The sequence below is a fragment of the Dendropsophus ebraccatus genome, chromosome 3, assembly GCF_027789765.1.
Source record: "Dendropsophus ebraccatus isolate aDenEbr1 chromosome 3, aDenEbr1.pat, whole genome shotgun sequence".
Lineage (NCBI taxonomy): Eukaryota > Metazoa > Chordata > Amphibia > Anura > Hylidae > Dendropsophus > Dendropsophus ebraccatus.
This window is the reverse complement of record NC_091456.1, coordinates 180,565,155-180,584,921: the sequence shown is the minus strand read 5'-3', so window position 1 is coordinate 180,584,921 and position 19,767 is coordinate 180,565,155. Positions and strand designations below refer to the sequence as shown.

General features: G+C 42.2%; 1 protein-coding gene across 1 annotated transcript in view; it reads left to right on the top strand.

Annotated features, from left to right (window-relative positions):
- The window catches only part of PIK3C3 (phosphatidylinositol 3-kinase catalytic subunit type 3), a 148,673-nt gene that overhangs the window by 59,885 nt on the left and 69,021 nt on the right, over positions 1–19,767 (top strand). Inside the window, exons 20-21 of the mRNA XM_069963251.1 lie at positions 2,440–2,524; positions 3,337–3,411. Of these exons, the coding sequence (XP_069819352.1) occupies positions 2,440–2,524; positions 3,337–3,411 (160 nt within the window). The remainder of the gene's footprint in view (positions 1–2,439; positions 2,525–3,336; positions 3,412–19,767) is intronic.

Sequence of the window (19,767 nt, the reverse complement as noted above, 5' to 3'; positions counted from 1 at the left end):
TATACGGTTCAGGGAAGAAAAAGAGTGCTGCACCTCACACCTATGGCTGATACTTGTACCTCTCGGCTGCATTAACAACATCAGAATTCTGTATGTGAATTGATCAAGCCACACTGCCCCATGTACCGCGTGCAGGTATCTGATACACATGGGTCCCTACACTAAGTCCACACTGTGTCGGTCAGCGACCACCACCCCCGCAGGCGTGCACAGTCAGGGAAGGGAGGCCATGGAACGGCCCTGCAACCCCCATGCCACAGGACCAGACCCAAAAATGCCACACCAAAACCCAGCCAGCACCACCGGCGGAGGAAGCTGCCCCCAAACAGCACAAGTCTGGATAAGGTATTGCACTCACCATAGCTATCAAAGATAGAATGGGACAGACAGGAGGGATTAAAACCATGAGCACTCAGGTGTCTCCTGCTAATTGCGGTCATGTGGGTCTCACCAGGAGGAGTGCAAAACACGGAGAAAAGAGAGAAACAAAATACGGTTCAGGGAAGAAAAAGAGTGCTGCACCTCACACCTATGGCTGATACTTGTACCTCTCGGCTGCATTAACAACATCAGAATTCTGTATGTGAATTGATCAAGCCACACTGCCCCATGTACCGCGTGCAGGTATCTGATACACATGGGTCCCTACACTAAGTCCACACTGTGTCGGTCAGCGACCACCACCCCCGCAGGCGTGCACAGTCAGGGAAGGGAGGCCATGGAACGTCCCTGCAACCCCCATGCCACAGGACCAGACCCAAAAATGCCACACCAAAACCCAGCCAGCACCACCGGCGGAGGAAGCTGCCCCCAAACAGCACAAGTCTGGATAAGGTATTGCACTCACCATAGCTATCAAAGATAGAATGGGACAGACAGGAGGGATTAAAACCATGAGCAGTCAGGTGTCTCCTGCTAATTGCGGTCATGTGGGTCTCACCAGGAGGAGTGCAAAACACGGAGAAAAGAGAGAAACAAAATACGGTTCAGGGAAGAAAAAGAGTGCTGCACCTCACACCTATGGCTGATACTTGTACCTCTCGGCTGCATTAACAACATCAGAATTCTGTATGTGAATTGATCAAGCCACACTGCCCCATGTACCGCGTGCAGGTATCTGATACACATGGGTCCCTACACTAAGTCCACACTGTGTCGGTCAGCGACCACCACCCCCGCAGGCGTGCACAGTCAGGGAAGGGAGGCCATGGAACGGCCCTGCAACCCCCATGCCACAGGACCAGACCCAAAAATGCCACACCAAAACCCAGCCAGCACCACCGGCGGAGGAAGCTGCCCCCAAACAGCACAAGTCTGGATAAGGTATTGCACTCACCATAGCTATCAAAGATAGAATGGGACAGACAGGAGGGATTAAAACCATGAGCACTCAGGTGTCTCCTGCTAATTGCGGTCATGTGGGTCTCACCAGGAGGAGTGCAAAACACGGAGAAAAGAGAGAAACAAAATACGGTTCAGGGAAGAAAAAGAGTGCTGCACCTCACACCTATGGCTGATACTTGTACCTCTCGGCTGCATTAACAACATCAGAATTCTGTATGTGAATTGATCAAGCCACACTGCCCCATGTACCGCGTGCAGGTATCTGATACACATGGGTCCCTACACTAAGTCCACACTGTGTCGGTCAGCGACCACCACCCCCGCAGGCGTGCACAGTCAGGGAAGGGAGGCCATGGAACGGCCCTGCAACCCCCGTGTTTTTTATTTAGCCAAGCGGCACTAGTATCAGCCATAGGTGTGATGTGCAGCACTCTGTTTCTTCCCTGAGCCACATTATAGTAGTTATATTGCTGTATATAGGGGGCAGTATTATAGTAGTTATATTCTTGTACATAGGGGGCAGTATTATAGTAGTTATATTCTTGTATATAGGGGCAGTATTATAGTAGTTATATTCTTGTATATAGGGGGCAGTATTATAGTAGTTATATTCTTATACATAGGGGGCAGTATTATAGTAGTTATAACAGATAGCTCAAGGAGAAACAGACGACTCGCACCAAGCCCAAACAGAGTCCAGCAAACAGATGAGTGTAAATATGCCACTAGTAATGTTAGTAGATCCTGGTGGTGCCCATTGCAGACAGAAGAATCCAAACATTGAAAACAGAAGAAATCTGACACCCACCGTAGTCGGATCAATGGGTTTATTCTCAGGGAAGCATGCAAGGGAGGGAGGATCAGCAGACATGCTATTCCTGGCATGCTTTCCTGAGAATAAAGCCATTGATCTGACCGTGGTGAGTGCCAGCTTTCTTTTGTTTACAATTATAGTAGTTATATTCTTGTACATAAACAGTGTACTATTATAATTATGTATTTGGGGCTAGGTGGTAGTGTTATTTTAGTTCATTTAAGGATTAAAATGCAGTGCTGAACATTTTATAATAAAGTTTTTTTTTTTTCTTTCTGCAGAATTTCTTCAGAAAACACGCCCCAAGTGACAAAGGTCCATATGGAATAAGCGCAGAGGTGATGGACACATATGTAAAAAGCTGTGGTAGGTTTTCCAAAACAAATTTGAAGTTAAAAATACATTTTATTTATGGGATGGTGGGGAGAGTAGTTTTAAAGCAAATGTAGAGATCTCTCCTATAAACCATGAAGGAAACAAGCGATGTACTATAAATGATATAATAGGACATGGGCTTATGTACTGGTACAGACACAGAGTAGAACTTTTTGTCCATTTAAAAGATGTCAGGGGGGGTGGAGGGTTTTGCTCACAATCTGCAACTTGTTAGTTTGGGGTTTAGGTCAGGACTTTGTTAAATTTTGGTTTTTAAACAAAAAGGCAGCTTGGAACCTGACACCCGCCAAATCAGGGGAAGCATTGAATATCAGAAGAGAGCTTTCTAACATATATATATATGTATATAAATTTATTTATTTTTTATTTTATTTATTACATCGCTTTAATGAAGTTATATTAGTTTGTAATATATCCTCTACGTACCTTTTTATGTTGAGTTGTAGCGGTAAGGGATAACACAGGCCCCTCCGCTGCCGCCAGTGTTTGTGTCGGGAACTGCTGGGCTGTACACGCCCCGATCCCGGCTCCTTTGCTTTGTACCATAGTGCCGCTGATACAGAGCAAATGAAAAACGTCAATGCTTATGACACTGAACTTCTCTTAATGGCCTTAGTACCATCAGTGTTTATATGTAGCGATTGCATGGCTGCGTACTTGATTTGATGCAAGTGTTAAGCAGGGGTGTCAGCATACGTTTTGCTATGTATATAGATGCTTATTGATTGCTCAGCTTCTTTGCTCACTATGTCTTATTGTTGTCATTGTGTTCTTCCTTGCAGCTGGATACTGCGTCATTACATACATTCTTGGAGTTGGAGACAGACATCTGGACAACCTCTTGTTAACCAAAACAGGTTGGACGAGATCTTACTTTATTTCAATGGTTTTTGTGTTGAGTATCTATGACATTAGCATTATATATTATATTATATTTTATATATATATATATATATATATATATATATATATACACACACACATACGTATACAATGTTTTAAAGCCTGTCATTTGCAGTAACTTTTGATGTGTCCTTAAAGGGTTTCCAGTCCAGTTCAGGCGTAGTTTGTAATTAAACTCCATTCACTTGCAAAACCTACACCCAAAGTTGAGACAAGACTGGTGCTGTCTCTGGAAGAAAGTCGCCAGGTTTTTCTAACGCTGGATAAAACCTTTAGGCCGCGTTCACACACTGTAAAACATTGTCCGTTCTGTGACCCGGCCGGATCACAGAATGACCGGTGTCAGTGAAGTTTATCCCGGCCGGCTGCAGTACCAGCTGGATAAACTTCTTTTCTATTTAATGGGAATGCTGGTGCATCCATATGTGCCCGCATCCCAATTCACCATTGCAGACAATGAGAAGTGCGGCTGGAGCCGCACTCTCCACTGTGTGCACTGTCAGGGTTGCACGGCCGCTATTCAATGAATAGTGGCCGCACAAAACTGACATGTCCGTTTTTGTTGCGGCCTCTAGGGATTCCGGTCAGAGGGTATACTATGTGCGTAGTCTACAGACTGCAGCACAATGTAAATTTTCTAGGAATTCACAAACTCCGGCCGCTCTGTGACTCTGCTGGGTCACAGAACGGCTGTTGTTTTACGCTGTGTGAACATAGCCTAACTGTGTTGGTTGAGACGGTAATACCCCTTTATCTAACCTTACACCAAAATGTAACCTCATAGTTTTGGTGCAATATTTGGTGCAGACGAACCCTGAGACCTTTCTTTTGCTTGTGGTCCTAGCTATGTAAGCCAGCTGTCCTGCACATTTGCAATAGTAAATAACTCCAGACTGTGTTTGTGTGCAGCTAAAGTCATATGAAACTCCATGGGGGAGATTTATCAAACATGGTGTAAAGTGAAACTGGCTCAGTTGCCCCTAGCAACCAATCAGATTCCACCTTTCATCCCTCACAGACTCTTTGGAAAATGAAAGGTGGAATCTGATTGGTTGCTAGGGGTGACTGAGCCAGTTTCACTATACACCATGTTTGATAAATATCCCCCTAATTTCTCCTATACTTCTATATTATCTGTGGCAGGAAAGCCTTTGTAGAGTGGGATTCAGAGTCCAGAAACACTACATCTCCCACTATGTTACCCAGCAGGCCGCAGTGTTGACAGCGTATCAGTGTCGATTGATCCCTTGCGGCAGCCAGATGAATTGTAAATCCTCCTGTAACTCAAAATCAGTAAACCCTTTAAGCTACTGCAAAACCTATGTGTACTTAGTATGGATCATAGGATTCTAATAATCCAATATGTACCTAACTGGTTACTAAATGGATGGAATATAAGGGATGATAGATAAACTATAAATTAGCCTAAACCTCTCAACGTCCGTTAAAAATCTTCTAAAAAAAAGTGAGCAAAGGTCATAGGCTGACAGATGGTGGAGGTGGAATGACGTGAACTTTGACTTTTCTAAAGCCCGGGGGCCTTTGTTGAAGTGAGAAAGTGAGACTTTTTATTCCAGACGGAAGTGACAAGGAGGCGCATCCAAGTTCCAGTGCTGAATCTGGTTGCCCCGCCTCCTTGACACTTCAGTCTGTAATAAAACAAACCTCAAGCATGCTGCATTTTATTAGCGATGGCTAAAGAAGCTGGATGCAGCCCTATGGCTTCCTGCAAAACATGGATACAGCCATAGACTGTATCCATGTTTTCCTGGGCTCCCTGTGGGTACATCCAACAACTTCAGCCACTGAACGCTTGAGGTTCGCTCATCTCTACTGATCGCACCTGGTTTATGATAGATTATCAAATACTGTGGTTTATTAAGCGGTCACAGAAAAGTATAAGAAACCAACATTTAAAGGTGGAGACCTCTTAGGGCTTGTTCATGGCATATTCAAGCCCTAACACACATTAAAGGGGTATTCCAGTCAGAGAAAAGTATAAGAAATCAACATTTAAAGGTGGAGACCTCGTTCATGCAACATTCAAGGCCTAACACACATTAAGGCCACAAACACACTTGGCGTATCCGCAGCGGATCCCTACCCTGTACACATATGGGCAGACAAACCCGCAGCAGAATGGACATCCCGCTGTGGGTATGTCAGCAGCCCACCCTGTTAACCCCCCGAACGCCGGAGCGTATACATCGCCTGGTCCCCGCTCTGGCTTGCTTCGGCGGCACCCGGTGTCTTTACGTCCCGCTCAGCCAATCAGTGCGCTGTGTCGGGGCTGCGCACTGATTGGCTGAGTGGGACACATCCGGAATCCCCGAAGAAAGCCGGAGCGGGGAGCAGGTGATGTATATGCTCCGGCGTCCCGGGGGGTTAACATGGTGGGCTGCTGACATACCCACAGCGGGATGTCCATTCTGCTGCAAGTTTGTCTGCCCATATGTGTACAGGGCAGAGATTCGCAGCAAGGAATCCGCTGCGGATACGCCAAGTGTGTTTGTGGCTTTAAGGGGTATTCCAGTTAGGTAAATACATGTTAAAGTGACACTGTCACCCCCTTTTTACATGTTTACGTGACACTGTCACCCCCTTTTTGCATTCTGACTTCTCTACACAGGTGTAAAGGGTAAATTTAGCAGTTTTCATACCTTTTGTTATATCATACGTCATGGTGCTTGTTTAAGTAAAAAGTGGTCTTTTATCATCTGCAGATTGTGCTAAGTGAGCGGCACAATCAACGGCAACACTTAGCCCTGCCCACAGCGCCACCATAGGCCTGCTTCATGGCAACGGCGCCACTGAGCCCTGCACACATTGCACTGTAGTCCCCGCCCCCTCGACGCCTATTGGTATGGGCCAACCTAGAGAGGGTGGGGTCTAGACCTTTAGGCCAGCCTGTTCCAGTGGTCGTCGAGGGGGCAAGCCTATGTGCCAATGATGTCACAGAGGAGCGGGGCCTACGGTGGTGCTGTGGGCGGGGCTAAGTGGCGCAGTTGACGTGAAACACATGCAGCAAAATCTGCAGATGATAAAAGATCACCTTTTACTTGAACAAGCACCATGACGTATGATGTAAAATACGGTATGAAAACCGCTAAATTTACCCATTACATCTATAAAGTCAGAATGCAAAAAGGGGGCGACAGTGTCACTTTAAATCTCCCATTCTCAAAATGCGTTGCTGCCATATCTATGCTCATATCCATAACCCTGTTTATTTCCGTGGCCTGAATGTAGCCATCTTGTAACCATGATTCGTGTCATCTTTAGAGGGTATACAAGATTTTCAATAGGTACCGAGATTGCAGTACCCTGCTGCCGCCACTAGACAGGGAACGGCGCCAACTGCTTCCTGCTCTGTTGTCATGCACCAAACAGACGATTGGCCAATCATCTAATAATAGCCTAATCCGTGGATAGACTATCAATTATTTTATCATCTGAACATTGATACATCAGCTCTTCATATATATGTGCCTATAAAGCACACATTGTAATGTACATCTAGTCTTAGAGAGACAGGTTAAAAGAAAAAGTGGAACTAAACTAGACTTTTACGGTGAATGTTTTTTTAAAGGTGATAAATTACTCTTCACATTCACCAACACCTCTTTCCTGACTGATGTGACAGACTGTGTTTTGTATAAACATTCCCGTGTCTTTCTGCATGCGAGGTGACAACCTCCGAACCTCTCACATAGGTAATGGAATAATTTTTCTTACAAAATCTTGGGTCCCTCTTTGTGCTGGACTGGTAATCCTACAAAGAACTATCAAATGACTTGATATGAGACAAAAGAAATTAGAGATGAGCGAACCTCAAGCACGCTTGCATTAATCTGAATCCGAACATTTGACATTTAAATACCGGTGGCTGAAGAAATGGGATTCAGCCCAGTTGTAGAGAGTTGTGGAAAACATGGAAACAGCCCCTGCGCCCCGGGCACAATAGAGAGCTATCAGCGAGTTCTTCTACCCTGATGATAGTTCCCCTTTCAGGTCCCCATAGATCTTACACTTTTCTTATGTCAGTGGAGATAGGGGTCAGACGTGATGAAAACGGGAGCAGGTCAGAGGAACAGGAGCGGATAAGCATGGTTTCTTTATTAGGTTACAAACCCACTTGGCGGGTCTGCAGCGAGTCTCCATGCTGCGTTTTTGCAGCGAGACTCGCTGCAGATCCCGGCCCTATGCTTTTAATAGCAGACAAACACGCAGCAGGGATGTACATCCCTGCTGCGAGTTTGTCTGCAGCCCACCCCATTAACCCCCCGGCCGCCGGAGCTGATACTTCACCTGATCCCGGCTCCGGCGGTTCCCGATGTCTTAAGTAAGCCGGAGCGGGGACCAGGTGAAGTATATGCTCCAGCCAGCCGCCCGGAGCCCCGGCCGCCCGATCGCCCCCCCCCCCCCCGCAGCACCGATCGTTCACACGCCCCCCTGCAGCCCCGGCCGCTCGATCGGGGGGGGCGTGCGATCGGTGCTGCGGGGGGGGGGGGGCCGGCTGGCTGGAGCATATACTTCATCTGGTCCCCGCTCCGGCTTGCTGAAGACATCGGGAACCGCCGGGGCCGGGATCAGGTGAAGTATCAGCTCCGGCGGCCGGGGGGTTAATGGGGAGGGCTGCAGACAAACTCGCAGCAGGGATGTACATCCCTGCTGCGTGTTTGTCTGCCATTAAAAGCATAGGGCCGGGATCTGCAGCGAGTCTCGCTGCAAAAACGCAGCATGGAGACTCGCTGCAGACCCGCCAAGTGGGTTTGTAACCTTATAGGAGAAGTCCGGTGAAAATTTTTATTGAAGTATTGTATTGCCCCCCCAAAGTTATACAAATCACCAATATACACTTATTACGGGAAATACTTATAAAGTGCTTTTTTCCCTGCACTTACTACTGCATCAAGGCTTCACTTCCTGGATAACATGGTGATGTCACTTCCTGGATAACATGGTGATGTCACTTCCTGGATAACATTGTGATGTCACGACCCAACTCCCAGAGCAGTGTGGGCTGCGGCTGATGGAGAGGATGATGGCAGGGGGATGCTCAGTGTCCCTCCAGTGTGCTGTGTCCCTCAGTGTCCCCTTGCCATCATCCTCTCCAGCAGCCACAGCCCGCACAGCTCTGGGAGTCGAGGTGAGACATCACCATGTTATCCAGGAAGTGACATCACCATGTTATCCAGGAAGTGACATCACCATTTTATTAAGGAAGAGACATCACCATGTTATCCAGGAAGTGACAACACCATGTTATCCAGGAAGTGACATCACCATGTTATCCAGGAAGTGACATCACCATGTTATCCAGGAAGTGACATCACCATGTTATCCAGGAAGTGACATCACCATGTTATCCAGGAAGTGACATCACCATGTTATCTAGGAAGTGACATCACCATTTTATTAAGGAAGTGACATCACCATGTTATCCAGGAAGTGACATCACCATTTTTATTAAGGAAGTGACCTCACCATGTTATCCAGGAAGTGACATCACCATGTTATCCAGGAAGTGGCATCACCATGTTATCCAGGAAGTGACATCACCATGTTATCCAGGAAGTGACATCACCATGTTATCCAGGAAGTGAAGCCTTGATGCCGTAGGAAGTGCAGGGAAAAAAGCACTTTATGTGCATTTCCCGTAATAAGAGTATATTGGTGATTTGTATAACTTTTGGGAGGCCATACAATACTTCAATTAAAATTTTCGCCGGACTTCTCCTTTAATAACACTAGATGAGCCACCGTTAATCAAATGCCGCATGCTCGGATTTGGACGGATCTGATCACGCACATCTTTGAAGCGAAAAGCAGGTATGGATCATAATGAATTGAGTAACTAAAGACAGATGTAACTTCTCCTTTTTCTTTAATTCCTGGTGTATAGAGTAGAAGCAGCATCTGCTCTTTATATCTTCTCATTCACTTTCATCTAGTTTCGTCTTCACAGCTGCATAACGAGACCTGAGCAGTACTGAAATACTAAAAGAGGTACTGATGTAGCAGAATTAACATGGTGCCTTGAAGCGAATGTACCATCAGGTACATTTACTTTAAAGTGTCACTGTCGTTTAAATTTTTTTTGCAGACATCAATAGTACAGGCGATTTTAAGAAACGTTGTAATTGGGTTTATTATTATTTTATAATGAAAAATTAGTTTGAAGCTCTTCCGCCGTCTTCATAGTGTTCTATGGAGAGGGGAGGGGTGGAGGGAGATGAGGCACCAAAACAGGACAACAAAGAGTTAATTTACAGCTACATCACCGGGCTATCTCCTCTGAAGTCAGCACTGACCTCTCTGACCTCTAAATACCGGCTTTCACACAGCTCCCACTGTGTAATCCTTTGTTCTCTGCTGTTGACTTATCTCCCTCTACCCTCTTCATAGAACAGACAGGGCTCGACTGATGTAAAAGAGTCGAGATTTCCTGATAATGAGCAGTGGATGAGAGAGAGGAGCGGGGGGGACCTGGGGAAAGGCTTTTTGAATGCAGATAATGGCAGATTTGCCTAATAAACACAATTACAAAGTTTATTAAAATTGCCTGGACTATTGATTTCTGCAAAAAAAAGTTTTTCACATCAATATCCTTTTTTTGAGCCGCTGCAGTTCCCGCACATAGCGCTGGTCTATTCCCAGTGCTCGGTAATAGACCGGCGCTGTGCACCGTAACCGAGTAGCGGTTCAAAGAAAGGAACTCTGCATCGGCTTCCCTGTGCCGGCGCCGTTGTATTCATGTGCAAAACTTAAAGCAAATGTACCTGATAGTACATTTGCTTTAACTCTTCAACTCTGACTGGTAACTCTGCTACATCTGTACCTTCTTGACATCTCTCTTTATAGCTAGGCTGCCCCTCCATACATTTGGACCAGAGGTGTCAAACTCCTTCCAGCAGAACTACAATTCCCATCATGCCTGGCGCCTGTGATTCAGACTGTCTCAGCTCCTACAAAATGTTATTCCTAGTCTCGGACGTTCTCATTCTCAGACATTCATCACTACTATACTGCTTGTAATTGCGGACAGTACATTATCCATTGATTTGAATAGACCCTTTTACAAATCAGTCGTTGCTGCAGGTCCGTAAAAGAGCTGTGATTGCAAAAAAACACGGCTCTGTATAATGGCTTGCCGGTATTTTGGGGGCCACGGATCAGGGCCCTTTTACGGTTTTGTTAGGGTGCGGTGTATGGGTGTGCGCCAATAGGGACGGATACACATCCGAATATTTCCAGTCCCCAATAACGGACAGGATTACTGATGTGTGAATATGGCCTTGCACTAATTCCAGGTTTGGTTAGGTTCACACCGCGTTTTTGCTATCTGTTTAATGTATACGTAAACGTATGTAAAAACCGATGCTGCTCTATGCCGTACGCCGTACTGTAGGATCTGTTTTATTTGCATTTACTTATAATAATAATTATTATTATTATTATTATTATTATTATTATTATTATTATTATTATTATTATTATTATTATTATAATAATTATTATTCTTATTATTATATTAATATTATTATAATGATTAATACTTTTTTAAATTAACAAAGACATGATTGACCATGTTTCGCTGTACATTAAAGGGTTACTCTGTCCAGAGCAGGAGAGGTTTTCTTTGTAGATTTGCTACTGTTCTGGACAGTTCCTGACATGGACAGAGGTGGCAGCAGAGAGCACTGTGTCAGACTGGAAAGAATGCACCACTTCCTGTAGGACATACAGCAGCTGATAAGTACTAGAAGACTGGAGATTTTTAAATAGAAGTTAATTACAAATTTATATGACTTTCGGAATTCACTTTTGAAAGAAAAAGATTTTTGCTGGAGTACCCCTTTAATATGGGAGACCCAGGACCCTCGTTCTTGTGATCATATTGAATTCGATAAGTAATGTAATGAATGGGTCCTGTTCACCTAATATATTACCGATTTAGTAGAAATCCCATGGAATGAATCCCCCTCCTGTATTTCCTGCCCTCTTCTACATTAGAATCGATGATATTCGTGCATGTCGCAGGCAGCATTAAATACAATTACCGTTTTAATCTCACTGATTGCGAGCTGCGTAATTTTCCCGTGTCTGTCATGAATTTTATGCGTGGAAATGGCCGATTTATTTCGGTAAACAGAAGGCTTGTTCTTGTTGCTAGGTGGGAAAAAAAAAAAAAAAGAGACCGGATGGGATTGACGTGTTCTCCTGAGGGTCAGCAGAGGGCGCTGTCAGTCCACCTCACAGTCCTGCGCACAAGGCTTAGCGTGCACACAATATTCTTTTGTTTTCTTGTTTAGCGAGAGGCGAGTCACGGAGAAGATGTTTTGTTTATTAAATTGCTTGTTTTTTTTTGTTTTGTTTTTTTGTTTTGTTTTTTTTTTGCTTCCAACAATTTGAACCATAAATTGAGTCTGCAGATAGATAATCACATAGTGCAAAAATGTTAGATTAAAAATCCACGCTCTATAAAATGTCACGCATGGCGTCTCACCCTGTGTGTACCAATGTGCCCTCTCTCCTGTCTTGCTGGAGCCAGAGATCTGGTGAGTGCTAATTACCTGCGGATGGTCCGTACACCGTGCATCTATCTATGATCTATCTCCTATCTATCTATTATCTATCTATCTATCTATCTCCTATCTATCTATCTATCTATCTTATCTATCTATCTCCGATCTATCTATGATCTATCTCCTATCTATCTATTATCTATCTATCTATCTATCTATCTATTATCTGTCTATCTATCTATCTATCTCCTATCTATCTATCTATCTATCTATCTATCTAACTATCTATACATCTATCTATCTATCTATCTATCTATCTATTATATATCTCCTATCTATCTATCTATCTATCTATCTATTATCTGTCTATCTATCTATCATCGATCTATCTATCTATCTATCTATCTATCTATCTATCATCGATCTATCTATCTATCTATCTATCTATCTCCTATCTATCTATCTCCTATCTATCTATCTATCTATCTCCTATCTATCTATCTATTATCTATCTATCTATCTCCTATCTATCTATCTCCTATCTATCTATCTATCTATCTCCTATCTATCTATCTATCTATCTATCTATCTATCTATCTATCTGTCTCCTATCTATCTATCTATCTATCTATCTATCTCCTATCTATCTATCTGTCTATCTCCTATCTATCTATCTATCTATCTATCTATCTATCTTTCTATCTGTCTATCTCCTATCTATCTATCTGTCTATCTCCTATCTATCTATCTATCTATCTATCTATCTATCTATCTATCTATCTTTCTATCTGTCTATCTCCTATCTATCTATCTCCTATCTATCTATCTATCTATCTATCTATCTGTCTCCTATCTATCTATCTATCTATCTATCTATCTATCTATCTCCTATCTATCTATCTCCTATCTATCTATCTATCTGTCTCCTATCTATCTATCTATCTATCTATCTATCTATCTATCTATCTCCTATCTATCTATCTATCTATCTATCTATCTATCTATCTCCTATCTATCTATCTATCTATCTATCTATCTATCTATCTATCTATCTATCTATCTATCTCCTATCTATCTATTTATCTATCTATCATCTATCTATCTATTATCTGTCTATCTATCATCGATCTATCTATCTCCTATCTATCTATCTATCTATCTCCTATCGATCTATCTATCTATCTATCTATCTCTCTATCTCCTATCTATCTATCTATTATCTATCTATCTATCTATCTATCTATCTATCTATCTATCTATCCTCTCCTGGTGGTGGCATCAGCAGAGAGCACTGTCAGACTGGAATGAAAACACCACACCAAGTCTTCTAGTACTTATCAGCTGCTGTATATCCTGCAGGAAGTAGTGTATTCCTTCCAGTACTCCATGTTGTCCATGTCAGGAAGTGTCCAGAGCAGGAGAGGTTTTCTGACATGGACAACAGGGAGTACTGTGATATGTCTTAATGGCTATTTTTTTCCCCATCAATGAAAGCGATCAGACTTCTACAGCCCCCCCCCCTCCCCCTCCCCCTCACTATTCCTTATTAGCGGTGGTGTATTCTCTTCCCATGTGATGAATGTGGCCCCTCTCCCTGGCGTAGTCCTAGTGAACACTTTATCTATATATCTGACACCTTACAAGAAATTACATTGGGCTATATAACTCCTTTTCATCAATGCAAACAGCAACAGAAAATTCATATATAACCTGTAATCAGAGTCTAATCTGCTCATGTGTCAGCCGCTTCCCCGGAGATCGCATTATACTCCTCAACAAATGGCCGCCGAGTGGCTTCTAATTGTATTACGCTATCCTCCCTTCAGCTCCACTTTAATTTTCAGACTATTCATAGTGAAGCTGGATACATATTGAACTTTCTTCAATCATTTACCTTGAAATGTATTATCTCCAGCTTGGTAGTTGTCGGCCATTGTATCGTTAACCGACCACCAGTGGTTTAGGTCACATGTTCTTTATCGATTCAGTACATAAATTAAAGGGGTTGTTCATATAAAAAAAAAAAAAATTCTTTCAAATCAACTGGTGCCAGAAAGTGCTAGAGATTTGTAATTTACTTCTATTAAAAATCTCCATTCTTAGAGTACTTATCAGCTGCTGTATGTCCTGCAGGAAGTCGTGTATTCTCTCCAGTCTGACACAGTGCTCTCTGCTGCCACCTCTGTCCATGTCAAGAACTGTCCAGAGCAGTAGCAAATCCCCATAGAAAACCTTTGGACCGTTCCTGACATGGACAAAGATGGCAGCAGAGAGCACTGTGTCAGATTAAAAAAAAAAAACAACACCTTTAAAGCCCCCATGCACTACCTTACCTGAAAATGAATTACAATTTCAGACAACAGTATAAAAATCCTATTACTCCGGGCGATTATTAGCTGAACAGGCCAATATCGTTCTCTGTAATAGAGGTAGTAACAAACAAATGTAATAGATGTAGTAACAAGCAAATGTAATAGAGGTAGTAACAAGCAAATGTAATAGATGTAGTAACAAGCAAATGTAATAGAGGTAGTAACAAGCTAATATAATAGAGGTAGTAACAAGCTAATATAATAGAGGTAGTAACAAGCTAATATAATAGAGGTAGTAACAAGCTAATATAATAGAGGTAGTAACAAGCTAATGTAATAGAGGTAGTAACAAGCTAATATAATAGAGGTAGTAACAAGCAAATGTAATAGATGTAGTAACAAGCTAATGTAATAGAGGTAGTAACAAGCTAATGTAATAGAGGTAGTAACAAGCTAATATAATAGAGGTAGTAACAAGCTAATGTAATAGAGGTAGTAACAAGCTAATATAATAGAGGTAGTAACAAGCTAATATAATAGAGGTAGTAACAAGCTAATATAATAGAGGTAGTAACAAGCTAATGTAATAGAGGTAGTAACAAGCAAATGTAATAGATGTAGTAACAAGCTAATATAATAGAGGTAGTAACAGGCTAATATAATAGAGGTAGTAACAAGCAAATGTAATAGATGTAGTAACAAGCAAATGTAATAGAGGTAGTAACAAGCTAATATAATAGCGGTAGTAACAGGCTAATGTAATAGAGCTAGTAACAAGCTAATATAATAGAGGTATTAACAAGCTAATATAATAGAGGTAATAACAAGCTAATGTAATAGCTGTAGTAACAAGCAAATGTAATAGCGGTAGTAACAAGCTAATATAATAGCGGTAGTAACAAGCAAATGTAATAGATGTAGTAACAAGCAAATGTAATAGAGGTAGTAACAAGCTAATATAATAGCGGTAGTAACAGGCTAATGTAATAGAGCTAGTAACAAGCTAATATAATAGAGGTATTAACAAGCTAATATAATAGAGGTAGTAACACGCTAATGTAATAGAGGTAGTAACAAGCAAATGTAATACAGGTAGTAACACGCTAATGTAATAGAGGTAGTAACAAGCTAATGTAATAGAAGTAGTAACACGCTAATGTAATAGAGGTAGTAACAAGCAAATGTGACCTGCTGAAAAATAAATGGCCTACACATAGCAGAAAACTTCCTGCCTTTTCATCATCTTCTACTGTCAATCAGCTTATCGATTAGTGGGGATCAGCTGATTTAGGAGTTCCTGTCTTAGCCTCTCTTAAAGGGAACCTGTCACCAAGACAATGTTATCTAATCTTTCGGCATCATGTTATAGAGCAGGAAGAGCTGAGCAGATTGATATATAACTTTGTGGGAAAAGATTCAGTATAACTTGTAACGTCCCCAATAATCCTGTGGTAAGGAGTCCAGTGGGCGGAGTCACTCAATGGACTGGACTCCTTAGCATGAAAACATTAGCAATTTTAACCAGTAAATTACTGGTTATACTGAATCTTTTCCCATGAAGATAGATATATCTCAATCCACTCAGCCCCTTTTTCTCTATAACATGATGCCGATAGCGTAGGTAGTTTTTATGAGTCAGGGTTTGAGTGTGCAAACCCTGATCGATCAGAAGAATGAGCGGGGAGCCGACTGCACTGTCACATACTTTTGTCTCTCTTCTGTGTCTAATATCTAGACTGCCCCATAGACCTACATTACTAGTCAGTGAATGTAACACGGATCTTCTAGACTTCTCCCAGCCCGTTCTCCTGAACACTCAGACCCCAACCAATCAAAACATTTGGTACTTTTCCTTGACATACAAACAATTTTTTTTTCTATAATGTTTATGACAGTGCCCATTTAAAGAGTCCTGGCTTTTGCATTGTGGTGCGTATTATAGCACATGCTCTGTGTGTTTGAATGCAGCCTTTCTTCTTCCCTCTGGTCTTTTTCTAGCTTAGTTTTGTTCCTATTCTGTTCATTTAGTCAGTTTTTAATCCTTGTGTAATCAATGTCTTGGTATCAGTTTTGATTGTTAAAGGAGAAGCCAGGCAAACATATTTTTATTAAAGTATTCTATTCCACCCCAAAAGTTATACAAATACCCAATATACACTTATTACGGGAAATGCTTATTAAGTGTTTTTTTTCCCTGCACTTTCTACTGCATCAAGGCTTCACTTCCTGGATAACATGGTGATGTCACTTCCTGGATAATATGGTGATGTCACTTCCTGGATAAAATAGTGATGTCACGACCCGACTCCCAGAGCTGTGCGGGCTGTGGCTGCTGGAGAGGATGATGGGAGGGGGATGCTCAGTGTCCCTCCAGTGCCCTGTGTCCCTCAGTGTCACTCTGCCACCATCCTCTCCAGCAGCCACAGCCCGCACAGCTCTGGGAGTCGGGTCGTGACATCACTATTTTATCCAGGAAGTGACATCACCATGTTATCCAGGAAGTGACATCACCATGTTATCCAGGAAGTGACATCACCATGTTATCCAGGAAGTGACATCACCATGTTATCCAGGAAGTGACATCACCATGTTATCCAGGAAGTGACATCACCATATTATCCAGGAAGTGACATCACCATGTTATCCAGGAAGTGAAGCCTTGATGCAGTAGTAAGTGCAGGGAAAAAAAAGCACTTTATGTGCAGTTCCTGTAATAACTGTATATTGGTGATTTGTATAACTTTTTGGGGGGAATAGAATACTTTAATAAAAATTTTCACCGGACTTCTCTTTTAGGCATCAGGGATATTTGCAGGGGTAATGAGGAGTAGTGGTGTCTGGTATGAGTATAAGTGTTCAGGAATATATTAAGGGAAAGATTCAGGGAAAGTTAAAAGGGTTAGTCAGCATTAGAAAAACACATCCGCTTTCTTCCAGGGACAGCACCACTCGTCTTTAGTTTAGGTGTGGTTTGCAGTTAAAGGAGACTTTTCACCCCCAACCAGAGCAGAGCCCGTCAGACCCCCCGGTAGAGACACGGATACTTACCCTTTCCTGCAACTCCCGTTCCAGAAGCCGAAATCGCCGCCTGACGGACTGCACGCACTCTATGTAAATGACCAGGGATAAGTTCGACGTTTATAGGAAATCACTGGAGCACTGCTTTCCTATGGACGTCAGACTCATCTCTGGTTATTTACAGACAGCAAGCACAGTCCGTCCAGCTGCGATTTCTCCGCAGTGGGACCGGCTTCTGAAACGGGACTTGCAGGAGGGGGTAAGCTTTGCCCCAGGTGCCGGGGTGAAAGGTCTCCTTTAAGCTCCATTCACTTCAAAAGAACTGAGTTAGAAAATCTGCACCCAAACTGGAGACAAGAGTGACGCTGTCTCTGGAAGAAAGCAGCCATGTTTTTCTAACGCTGAATAACCACTTTAATTAGAATAAAGTATTGTGGTTTGCTTTGATCATCATCATCTGTCTGTGCCGCTACCGCCTGGATGGAGATCACTGCCAGCTAGGTAGTCATGATTATAGTGTAAAAACAGGCCAAAAAGTTAAAAAAACAAATAGATAAATATTGCAAGCAAATGGTTAATTGTGTGATGTCCCCTACACCCTGTGATCTATAGTGGAGACTAGCACACAGAGACCCTATTTCTACCACTGCTTCGATTTTAATAGAGATCTCTGATCTACATCATCTATCACTGAGGTTTTTTTCATTGATGTCATCCCAGTGCCCTACTGTATTTCAGATAAGCTCTAGATTTATGGCGCTCAGGATATACGGCCTTATTATAGGGACAGTCACTGTAAATCTTTTTCATCTGTGCTTATTAAAAGGAAAAGAAAATCTATGTACGTACATATTAATGGAGACATTGCACTTTTATTTCCAGCTGGTGCACCCTGAGATGCGCCTCTGGGTGCACTACAGAGCCACGCTGTTTGTAATGTACAGATCAGATGACTTGCCACATAATAATAGATGTCTTCTGTTTGATGGGCCCTTACATTAAATGGAAAGGAGATCTTTAGAGGAAGAGTTTGCAAATATGTCTTCTAATCTACATGTGGGCTATGTGTGCTGCTCCTTGTTTAAAAGAGGTAGTGTTATAATACTGCCTTGTATGCATACAAATATAACTACTATAATACTGCCTTGTATGCATACAAATATAACTACTATAATACACAACATGGACAGAGAGGAGCGGTCGCACATCCCACATATGGCTGACACTGGTGCCGCTAGGCCTATTTTAAAAACCGTCAGGGTGTCGGTATATAATTTGATTAAACCATAATAGCCCTGTGTACCACGTGCAGGTCCCCTGGTGTATAACTACTATAATACTGCCCTGCATGCATACAAATATAACTACTATAATACTGCTCCTATATACAAGAATGTAACTATTATAATGTGACAACGGAAGAAGAGAGAGGCTGGGGCACTCACCGATATTCCAAGCAAAAGTCTTTAATCCGATAGATCACAATCCATGGTGGAGGGAGGACAGATGGAAGGTCCTTCCCGGCAGGAAGAAGCGCCGAGTGGGCGTGAAACGTCGTTCCGGGGTATAGGCGCCCGCCATTCCATCTGTCCTCCCTCCACCATGGATTGTGATCTATCGGATTAAAGACTTTTGCTTGGAATATCGGTGAGTGCCCCAGCCTCTCTCTTCTCCCGTTGTCACATTGCTTACTCTTACTCTTTAGTCTGGGAGCACCACAAGTACAAGCACATCAGGTTGGGTCCTTCACTATACGTCCTTTATTGCTAGCATTGCTGACAGTGCCGACTGCACTCTACTGCTATAGTAACTATTATAATACTGTCCTGTATGCATACAAATATAACTACTATAATACTGCTCCTATATACAAGAATGTAACTACTATAATACTGCCCTGTATGCATAGGAATATAACTAATATAATACTGACCTCTATGCATAGGAATAGAATTTCTATAATACTGCTCCTATATACAAAAATATAACTACTATAATACTGCTCCTATATACAAGAATATAACTACTATAATACTGCTCCTATATACAAGAATATAACTACTATAATACTGCCCCCTATATACAGGAATATAACTACTATAATACTGCTCCTATATACAGGAATATAACGACTATAATACTGCTCCTATATACAAGAATATAACTACTATAATACTGCTCCTATATACAAGAATATAACTACTATAATACTGCCCCCTATATACAAGAATATAACTACTATAATACTGCCCCCTATATACAGGAATATAACTACTATACAACTGCCCCTATATACAAGAATATAACTACTATAATACTGCTCCTATATACAAGAATATAACTACTATAATACTGCTCCCATATACAAGAATATAACTACTATAATACTGCTCCTATATACAAGAATATAACTACTATAATACTGCCTCCTATATACAGGAATGTAACTACT